Genomic DNA, 11425 nt, shown 5'->3' with positions numbered 1-11425 from the left:
ATATATAGAGAGAGAGAGAGAGAGAGAGAGAGAGAGAGAGATGATATCATTTGCACAGACAGTGGGAAACCCAAAGTACAATGCAGAACTCATATCAGACTCTTACATATTCTCTTTGGTAACTCTTTGCCAACAACAAAAATTAATTTCTATATAAGTGCCAGCTCAAAAGCTGAACACTAGAAACTAGTCTCCGTTCAACTGCAAAACCTAAGACGACAAAGGTGGAAGTTATCTTTACTGATTCTGACCCGGACCCATCTTCCTTTCTTGTTTTCCTGGAAGAAAATATTTAACTTTAACTTCTTTTAAGTGAATTAACAAATAAAAAATGCAATTAAAGCCACAGCAAAGAAAATGGTCTTGCCTATGATGGGTGAAGAATCATAACGTGGCTTTTGGGATTCACTTAAAACCCACAGAAACTCTTCACTCAGGAAACATACATACTTAGTAGTAGTTCCATGTCTGTCCAGTGCTAAGGGTTTCTTCTTTCTTTCAGTTAGTTTGCTTAGGGTTGCTAATCTGCATTTTCTATGAATGCTTGCTAGTGAAAGTGGAAAAACTCCATGAAAATTATAAAGCAATTGATGAAGTGAGCAGTCCTTTTTGTATCTGTTGTTGGATGAGTGCAATATTAGCCCGTGGCTATACTTTGCCTTGCACGCCTTTGCCTTCCTCTTCTATGCCATGTCCTATTGACCTCCAGACGCCTAGTTGTGCACATAGTAGGTTCTCCACCAATGTGCAATAGACAAAAGCTCTAGTTTCTCAATAATCCAAGTAAACTACTGACAAGGGCCAGCAGTGCTGTTTCTCAACTCCTTACCTTTCTTTGGTTAACACAAACTGTACATCTTTCCTAAAATTCTAAGGGATTTTTAGCTTGGGTTACATGCAAGGACACAAAGACATCTGTAAAACTCCTGAAATGACTTACACATTTGTGTATGTATGTGTTTGTATGCACTTTTTCTGGGCCATGGAGTCCATAGCTTTCATTACCTTCCTGAAGTGGTCTGTGACCTTAAAAGGCTGCACACCACCTCTAGAGTGGTACAGCTCCTGGTTCCTTCTTTTCCCCACCATCATATTTGCCCTCAACTCAAACCAAAACCATACTCATGAAGATTGAGTCAGTTTTGACTCATAGTGACCCCCACTGGGTTTCTGAGGATGTAAATCTTCATGGAAGCAGGTTTACCTTTTGCAGACCGGCTGGTGGGTTTGAACAACCAACCTTCTGGTTAGCAGTCAAATGCTTTAGGTGCTGCACCACCAAAGCTCCTTTGCCCTCAGCTACTAACCTAAAAGTTAATGGCTGAACCCTCCAGCAGTCCTGCAGAAGAAAGGCCTGCTGATGTGCTTCCATGAAGGTTACAGCCAAGAAAACCCTGTGCAGCAGGTCTACTCTGTAACACATGGGACCTCCACGAGTTGGAGTCAACTCAATGTAGTGGGTTTGGCTTTTTGTGTTTTTCCTTCCCTAAACAGTGGTCAGGTTCCTGTCCCCTCCTAGCCAAGCAAAGCCGGAACACATTAGACAAAAGTGTACACTTTACCTTTGTCTGCATTTTTAATCTACTTGTAGATTCCTTAGTGAACTGTCTGAGTCTCTCTCTCTTCAGAGCAAACTGAAAGATATAGTGAAGTCTCATGGCAGGCTTTTGTTTGGCTTCTTACCCATCAGCAAATGGCTCCCAGGTATCATCAGCAGCCTTTTTGAACACTCTTACAGCCACGTTGATGGCGGGACGGCCCCGGACAGCATCCATGACTTTGACCATCAGAGGACATTTGGTTTCACTAGTGCCCTGCGCAGAGAGAAGATGGATGAGAAGTCAACAAAACTGGAAAGAGTGAAAGGATTTATTCTTTAGGTTTTTTGAAATCTGGAATGAGGCAGGAAGTACATGCTGATCCCATTTCCAGCAACGTAAGTGTTGGCAACTAATGAACTTCTCTACTCAGTGTTACACAGACATAATTGTTTCCAAAGCATAATGATTTCTGCCTCAGAACACGCTGCTATTGCTCTGGGATGTGCATAATGAATTACAAGAGAGAAAATAGGTCCTAGAGAACAGTTGCTTTGTTAAGCATCTCCATTTGAGTGGAGTTACTAAAAAGATGTAATATGCCATTGGACCAAACAGTTTTTCCTGAGAACGTTTTAGTCAGTTATTGCTGCAGTAATTTCTTCTTAGTTTTGTTGCAATTAAGTGCTGTGCAGTTTGTTTTGACTCATAGCAACCCCATGTCTCAGAGTAGAGCTACCTCATAGGATTTTTTTTTTTTTTGGCTGTAATATTTACAGAAGGAGTCCTGTTGGCTCAGTTGTTAAAGGTCAGCAGTTAGTATCCCCCCAACCACTCTGTGGGAGAAAGATGTGGCAGTCTGCTTCTGTAAAGATTTACTGCCTTGGAAACCGTATGGGACATTCTATTCTGTTCTACAGGGGCTCTATGAGTCTGAGTCGACTCAATGGCAATTTTTGTTTTGTTTTGTTTTGTTTTTAAAGGAATCATTATAGAAGTAGATTGCCAGTTCTTTCTCCTGCAAAGCAACTGGGTGAGTTTGAACCTCCAATCTTTTGATTAGCAACTAAGCACTTAACTGTTTGCACAAAAAGGGCTTCTTTTCCTCATGCTAATTGTAAAATAATGTCAGATTACTTCATGACCCAGTTAATAGTATTAGTTAATTCTTTTGAATGACTTAAGAATTAGACCTCTGACTATAATGTTGTTCTCCAAGCATTTCAAAGATCAATTGGTCAATACATTTTGATTAGTTAGAGGGTCAGAATATAATCTCATGTGGTTTGGCACAAAAATAAATGTTATAAAAGGATACTTCTCCAAAAATTCAATATGAGTTTCTAGGTTAATATCCTATTTCTGCGTCTATCATCTACTCAAGGATTTGGGACACTGGGCATCACAAAGGGTGGTACAAACGGTTAAAGTGTTTGGCTGCTAACAAAAGAGCTGGCAGTTTGAGTCCACCCAGAGGCATCTCAAGGACTTGGTGATCTCCTTCTGAAAAATCAGCCGCTGAAAACCCTGTAGAGCTCATTTCTGCTGACGCACACGCAATGGGTCCGAGTTGACTCGACAGCAGTTGGTTAAAGCATTGCAAAGTCAATGCACTGAAGCAGTGGCGGAGAGCTCCAGGAGTCCAGGTCCAGTTCAGTCAGCTCTGCAGACATTCATTTTTTTTTTTTTTTCTGGCTTGAATCAATGATATTTATAAATAGATACTGAGTAGCCTTGCCCCTAGTAACAAAAGCTGGTTGGCAAAACTTAAAGAAGTCACTTCTGCTTCATCCAGCAGACACATGGAACTTATGGAAGGAACTGTACAGAACTGAATACTCACCACAAGGCCAGCTTCTGACACAAATACCAGTCCAGCCAGGCAAAGGAGGAGCAGGCGATGAGAAGCCATTCTGCCAAGAACTAGCGGACTTCTGTGACTGCTGCTCTCAGCTCGGGCCTTTTATATTGACTTCTTCCAAGCCAGGCTACTTATCCCTGCCAATCTGACTCCAAACCTGCTGATTCTGATTATTGACTTAGTCAACAAAGGGAGAATAAGTAACCCACACAAATACGAACCTTGCCTAGAGAGATTATTTAAGCATCGGAACATTAGCTTTATGAAATAGTCTTAACAGGTCATTTGACCAGCTAGATCACCAAAACAAAGGAATCAAAACAAAATAACATATTCTTCTCCCTGCTTGGTTGGATATAGTGACATTCTTGGGATCTTTTTCTTCCTTATCTATTTCTATGCATGTTCTCCGCTTCATATAATTTTGACTTTAATCTTAGATGATGGATGCAAGTTGTAGTAATTTATTTCATGTTTAGTGATATTTGGCTGTACTAGCTTAACTTTAATGCATTAGAAAACACAACTGCATTTGACATATGTACATGAGTCAACAGAGGAACACCTTTGGTAGTGCCTAAATTTTAAAAAGTGTATGTTTTAGTTAAAGTAAGCCATCTGGAAGCTTTGATTAGTTAGCTATTTCTTCACATTTTTGAGTATGTGTGTGTATGTTCTTCTCAGACAAGTTTCATCCTAATGTGAGGAATAATGTCATAATTAAAACTGGCAGGAATGATCCTGAAGTAAAGACAATCAGATTTTCTTTACTGTTTCTCCTGCATTTGGGCTTGCAGAAACAAATCTATCCAGCTGGCTTTTGTTAGAAGCAAAATTTCTGGAAGGAAGTAAAGGTGACTATGAGAACTAGAAGCCATGATTGACAACAGATTCTTTTACTCTTTTACATACAAGTCTAGAATTTGTAATAATTTCATGATTCACTGATCAAGCATCAACTTTCGTGTGTGTGTATGAGAATGTGTGTATGGCTTTATTCAAAACCCACTGCCTTCGAGTGAATTCTGACTCATAGCAATCCTACAGGACAAAGTAGAATCACCCTATGGGGTTTCTAAGGCCATAAATCTTTACAGACTTAAATAATGACTACATCTTTCCCCTGTGGAGCAGCTGGTAGGTTTGAACCTCTGACAGTGGTTAAATACTTTAACCACTGTGCCACCAGATTTCCTTAATTAAGACAGTTTTTCTTTTTTTTTGTCCTTATAGAAACAATTATGTAGAAGACATAGAGAACGAAGGCAAAATGTTAGATAAATACATGTTAGTTAGAGGATATACTCCATGATATATGGAATGGTGGGAGCTCTGGTAGCATAGTGGCTAATGCACTTGACTGCTAACCAGAAGGCTGGTGGTTCAAACGTGTCAGCCATTCCTCGGAAGGAAGATGGGGCAATCTACTTCCGTAGTGATATTGCCTCAGAAACCCAAGGAGGGGTCTCTATGAGTCGGGTCTGACTCGACGGCACTTACAAACAACAACAACAATAGGGAATTTTAGAAGGAATGTTAAGTATTCCAGGAATATGAAAATGTGTAGCGAAAGACTTGGGAAAGAGGGCAGAATCCAGAAAGCAACAATGCTTTCAGTTGAGAGCATAGCTAGGAATGGAGTCGTAGTCCAAGAGTGTTACTATGAAGTAGAACTAGACAGAGCTTTGAATTTGGAATGAGATGAGCTGAGTCACCAATTCCTAGTTCTGCTCAGTTTCCTAGATGACCCTCTGTAAGTTACTCAGTATTTCAGATACTCAGCTAATACATCTGTAAAGTAGAAATATCTACTTTTCTGCTTCAAAGGACTGTTCTAATAACTTTAAACATGAGATGATATAAAAGCACTTTGTAAGCTGTAAAACACTAATTAGCTATAAAGGACGTTCCTGTTCCTGGCAGCCCTCCTGCTCCCCCTTTCAAATTCCGCCTTCCTCCCATCTCTGTGCCTCCCCAGCCCCCCAGCTTCCCTGCTCGTGGCGACTCAACGCATAATGGAACAAAATTCTGCCCAGTCCTGGGCCATCCTCATGATAGATTGCACATCGGACTTTGGTGATCCATAGGGTTTTCAAAGGCTGATGTTTTCAGAAGTCCATCGCTAGGCCTTCTTCTGAAGTGCCTCTGGGTAGACAAAACTTTCCAAACTTTCAGTTAGCATTAACTGTTTGCACCACTAAGAACTCTGGTGGCACAGTGCCTAAAGCATTTGACTGCTAACCAGAAGGCTGATGGTTCAAACCCACCAGCCACTCCTCAGAAGGAAGGTTGGGCAATCTACTTCCGTAGTGATATCGCCTCGACAACCCAAGGAGGGGTCGCTATGAGTCGGGTCCGACTCCACGGCAGTGTGTTTGGTTTTTGGTTTTGATTTGCACCACTCAGGGACACCTTTTTGGTAGCCCTGGGCATTCATTTGTTCTCCGTGATCCTCACATGGCATCTGTCTTCTCCAGTATGTACTTGTCTCTGTGTCTAATTAGCTCTTTTTTTTTTTTTTTATAACTCAGAAGGACTGGGTTTAGGACCTACATTGCTCATGACCTTGCTAACATAACAAAGAAAAACCTTTTTCCAAACAGGATTACATAGGTGTAGGGTATAGGATACAGGGCATAGGGTAGGATTTCAACACATATTTGGGTGGACACCATTCAATCTATAATAAAAGAAAATATGGAAGTCTAGTCTTATCCCTGATAAACCTCATCCTGTTAGTTTAACCCACCACTCAGCCTTCTGAAATCATTTAATAGTTGATTCTGTAATTCACTGCATTAGCTCATCCTCCCAACCTCATGTCCTTTGTGACCTTGACATCCATGCCTTCTGAACCATCTTTGATCTGAAAATTATTAATAAAATTTTAATTTGAATAAGACAAGGAGGTGGGGAGAAAGTGAGGCAATTCAGAGTACAGCCAGGATCCTGAATCTGATTGGAGAATCAGCCATAAACTTTACAGAGATGATTTTTTTTTTTTTCATTATAAAAGGAAGAGAAAATTTTGGCTGAACACTCAAGCAAATGTGGCAAGTTTGGAGTAAAAATAAGATAGCTCAAGGAGAAGAAGTTTGCAGTGTTTTAGTTAAGAGAAGAAAGAACAAGGCTGAGGCAGGAAGGAAAAATTGAAAAAGAGACAGGGAATGCTGTGTTTTCCTAAGTATTGGTAATTCTTGTGTGGAGCGAGTGGCAATATTAAATACAAAAAAAAAAAAAAACCAAACCCATGTTTCTTGCCTGGGAGGCAATGTGTGGTGAATGAAGGTTAAGAATGTAGGTTAATGCAGATAAACACAGGTTGCCAGAGATAAGAGGATCTGCCTTTTCTATGTTTCTTTGAATCTGTTGAAAGCCTGTTTTAAAAAGATCTTGGCTTGAGAACCACCAAGCAGAATGAATGAAGATCAAGGATCACTACATTCCTGGAGTCCTAAATGGTTGCTGTAATATTGTGTGTTCTAGCACACAATAAGCAGCAGTAAGAATCCAGTGTTACAAGACAAAAGAGTGTTCATGTGACATTTAAGCTATAAGATTATGTCTTTTCTTAGCCCTATACTATTTTTTTTTCTTCACATTCTGACTGTGGAGCTATAGCCTGGATGTTTAATTGAAGTGACAAAGATTAATATGATGACAATATTTCTCCTCTTAATACAGAATATGTGGTGGTTAATAACTCAGGCCTGCTCTTAGGTTCAGCTTATTTCTTCTCCCTTCTAATAGACAGGCTTATTATTAATTTTATTTTTTTATATCATAGATAAATCCTTTCTTCTTCATTTATTTTCTAGGTCCACATCAACTGGTAGCCAATATCTGTTGACATTCAAACATGCACTAATATTATTGCGGATAAGCTGATTAGACAGAGTTAGGAGTTGGCTGGCCAAATATTTGGACTGGGCCTCATGCGGGAAGGGTGGCAGGGTTGATGGTGTTTTTAGGCCCTGGGTCTTTGCAGACTAAGGAATTCAATTTTGTCAGCTCACCTTGAACGGAATAAGCCCTAGAGGTTTGATTAATGGTAATCAAATTATAAAAGACTCATTTAAAATCCATAATGCCAATTTAATTAATCATCAGATGGTTGCTGGGTGAGCAAAGAACTCGGGCAAAGGGGCTTGGTTAATTTTTTAAGAATATTTCATTCAGACTACTGGAGCACCTAGAAAGAAAAGTTTCCTTAATTCTGTGTAGAATACACTTTTTTAATGCCTGGATTGTTTGTGTCTACCTGTTCCAGCATGTCTTTCCTGCAAGAATTGTTGACTAAACACTGAAAAACCCTTTTTCTTTATCTGTCCTTCTTTCATTGTCCACATAGACATCATCTCCGTAAAGACAAACATTAGCTAGGAGATGTAAACTAGGTATTTTTCAGGATTACTTTTGTATATAATTTTTTTTCCATTTGTTTAATTTAATAGTGGCATTTCAATATAATTTATTAATGTTGTAATCTCTTCCTTTTTTTTTCTCACTGCTGTCGAGTTGGATCTGACTCACAGTGACCTCTCTTTGGCTTTCTGAGGCAGTATTACTACAGAAGTAGATTGCCCAACCTTCCTTCTGGGGAGTGCTATGTAATTTTTTTCCCAATTATTGTGGCAAAATACATGTAATGAAGAATTTATCCTTTTAACTATTTTAAAGTGTACAATTCTGTGTTGTTAAGTATATTCACAATGTGTGTAACCATCACCATTATCCATTTCCAAGGTTTCCCATTATTCTCAACATACATTGTACCCATTAAAAAAGAATGTTCATTTTCCCCTACCCCCCCCCAGACCCTAGCAGTCTCTATTCTACTTTGTTTCTATAATTTTGCCTATTCCTGATAACCTCGTATAAGTGGGATCATACAATATTTGTTTTTTGTATCTGGCTTGTTTCACTCAGCATAATGTTTTCAAGCATCCATGTCATAGCATATGTCAGAACTTCATCCATTTTATGGCTGAGTAATATTCCTTTGTATGAGTTGAATTGTGTCCCCCCAGAATATGTGTTTTAATCCTAACCTCTACCCCTGAGGTTCCAGTGGGGAAGGGGTTGTCTTCATTATGTTAATGAATCAGGATTAATGTAGGGTGTGTATTGCGAGTCAATCTCTTTCAAAGTATAAAACCAAAAAACCAAATCCACTGCTCTTGAGTTGATTCCAACTTTTAGTGACCCTATAAGACAGAGTAGAACTGCCACATGGGACTTCCAAGGTTGTATGTCTTTATGGAAGCAGACTGCCACATCTTTCTCTTGCAGAGTGGCAAGTATGTTTGAACTGCTGAAATTTTCCTTAGCAGCCAAGCTCTTTAACCACTTCCCGAAGAGATTAAATAAGTTAGCATCCATAGATGAAGGAAGAGAGATGCCAAGTCACATGAAGATCACCCAAGGGCAGAATATCAAAGAGACAAGGACCTTCCTCCAGAGCCAGCAGCAAGAGAACTCCTTCCTCTGGAGCCGACACACTGAATTTGGACTTCTAGCCTCCTGAAGAAAGAGAAAATCAATTTCTGTTTTTTTAAAGTCACTCACTTGTGTCATTTCTGTTACAACAGCACTAGATTGAGAGTGGGGTGCTGCTCTAACAGATATCTAAGCAGCAGAAACAGTTTTGGAATTAGGTAATATGTAGAAGCTAGAAGACTTTTAAGGTGCCTAATAGTAAAATCTTGGGATCTCTGGTAGCATAGTGGCTAAGGCATTTGAGTGCTAACCAGAAGGCTGGAGGTTCAAAACCACCAGCCACTCCTTGGAAGGAAGATTGGTCAATCTACTTCCATAGAGATATCGCCTCAGAAACCCAAGGAGGGGTCACTAAGAGTTGGATCTGACTCGACGGCAGTGAGTTAGTTAGTTAGTTAATAGTAAAATCTTAGATTTTCTTGAAAAGAATTGAAATGTAGTTCTGGTGAGGGATCAGAAGGAAGTGAGGAGAACTATGAGAAAGTCTCTAACATCTTAGAGAATATGGTACCTGCAACAGACAGTGGCTAGAATGTGGACATTAAATGTGTTTCTGGTGAAGCTTTAAAAAGAAAATTATGAGCATGTAATTAGACAAGGGAGGAAGGGCTATGCTTTTAATGCAGTGATGAAGAGCTTTTCTGAATTACGTTCAAATGTTTGGTGGAAGGCAGAACTTGCAAGTGATAAACCTGGATATCTAACTGATGAGATTTCTAAGATCTTCAAGGATGTGGCTTAACCTTGCTGTTTATGGCAAAATGTGAGAGGAAAGAGATGGACTAAAAATGAATTGTGCAAAATGAACACAAAACTTAAAGATCTGGAAATTCTTTTGCACAAACTAATGACACAAATTTTAGAGTTTTCACCAAGGATATGGCTACTGAAATACTTTTTTTAAAAGAAATTAAACCTGTGACTGATAGATGTAACTGACTACCACAGTAGAAAACTCATTAACTTAGATTGAAGGGGAGAGAGGAAAAAACAAAAGGAGAGAATGCAGTTTGTCTCTTGGAATTCCACATGCACAAAACAAGTCAAAGGAGCTATATCTGTTGTCCTCCAAGAAAATAAAGGACCATGCCTGGAGCACCTCAAAGATCAGCAGAACTGTTGGAAGGACCAAGGGAAGTAGAGTTGCCTAGGTCTCAAAGGATGGGGCCATGGTTGCTGGGGTTTCAAAGAGTGGGACCGTGGATCTCAGAGTGGGATCACAGCATCCTAGATTTCAAACAGTCAGATCTTTGCCAACTTAGGTTGGTTCTGGAGTGTGGGGCTGCCATTAAGGTCATGAAGAAATCTGCCTATGTTTCTTCTAAGAATTTTATAGTTTTAGCACTCAAATTTAGGTCTTTGACCCATTTTGAATTAATTTCTGTATATGATGTAAAATAAGGGTTCAGCTATATTCTTTTGCACATGGATATTCTATTTTAGGAGTTCTGTTTGAAGTCCCAGTGGTTAAATGCAATAGTTAAGTGCTTGGCTGCTAAATGTAAGGTTAGTAATTTCAACTCACTAACTGCTCCATGGAAGAAAGACCTGGAAATGTGCTACCTAAAGAATATAGCCTAGGAAACGCTATGGGGCAGTTCTACCCTGCCTTATAGGGTTACTTGAGTCACAATCAACTCAATGACACATAACAAAAACAACAACATCCTGTTTTCTCACCACCATTTGTTGAAGACTGTTGTTTTCCCACTGAATGGTTTTAATACTCCTATCAAAAATATGGGGAGCTCTGGTAGTGTAGTGCCTAAGGCACTTGACTGCTAACCAGAAGGCTGGTGGTTCAAACTCACCAGCCACTCCTTGGAAGGAAGGTTGGGCAATCTACTTCTGTAGTGATATCACCTGCCTGGAAAACCCAAGATGGCACATAACAACAACAACAACAACATCAAAAAATATGGTTAATTAACCATATATGTGAGGATTTATTTATAGACTTTCAATTTTATTACATTAGTCTATGTGTCCATCCTTATGTCAATACATATTGATTTGATTACTGTAGCTTTACATTAAAATTTGAAATCAGGAAGTGTTAGTCCTCCTACTTTGTTCTTTTGCAAGATTGTTTTGGGTATTAAAGGTCCCCATATGAATTTCAGGATAGGTTTTTCTATTTCTGCAAAAAGAACCATTGGGATTTTGATAGGGATTGTGCTGAATCTGTGATTACTTTGAGTAGTACTGTTATTTAAACAAAATATTAAGTACTTCAATCCATGAACATGAGTTGTCTTTTCATTCTTTAATTTACTTCAGCAGTGTTTTATAGTTTTTAATGTATAAGCCTTTTGCCTCCTTAGTTAAATTTATTCCTAAGTATTTTATTCTTTTTGATGTTACTGTAAATGGATTTTTTTTCTTAATTTCCTTTTCAGATTGTTCATTGCTAGTGTACATAAATACTACTGAATTTTGTGTTGCAACTTTGTGTGCAACTTTGCTAAATTCATTTATTAGTTCTAATAGTTGTGTGTGTTTGTGAGTTCTTTAAGGGGTCCTACAT

The 11425-nt window shown here is 39.0% G+C and overlaps 1 protein-coding gene across 1 annotated transcript in view; it reads right to left on the bottom strand.

Moving 5' to 3' along the window:
* The window catches only part of TTR (transthyretin), an 8924-nt gene extending 5474 nt beyond the window's left edge, over positions 1–3450 (bottom strand). The window contains exons 1-3 of the mRNA XM_007953461.2: positions 3382–3450; positions 1684–1814; positions 242–278 (exon numbers count right to left, since the gene is read on the bottom strand). Of these exons, the coding sequence (XP_007951652.1) occupies positions 242–278; positions 1684–1814; positions 3382–3450 (237 nt within the window). The remainder of the gene's footprint in view (positions 1–241; positions 279–1683; positions 1815–3381) is intronic.
* Positions 3451–11425: the final 7975 nt, after the last annotated feature.

Source organism: Orycteropus afer, unplaced genomic scaffold (assembly GCF_000298275.1).
Source record: "Orycteropus afer afer isolate SDZICR_OR568_19922 unplaced genomic scaffold, OryAfe1.0 scaffold00394, whole genome shotgun sequence".
NCBI lineage: Eukaryota > Metazoa > Chordata > Mammalia > Tubulidentata > Orycteropodidae > Orycteropus > Orycteropus afer.
This window is presented reverse-complemented; position numbering and strand designations above follow the sequence as displayed.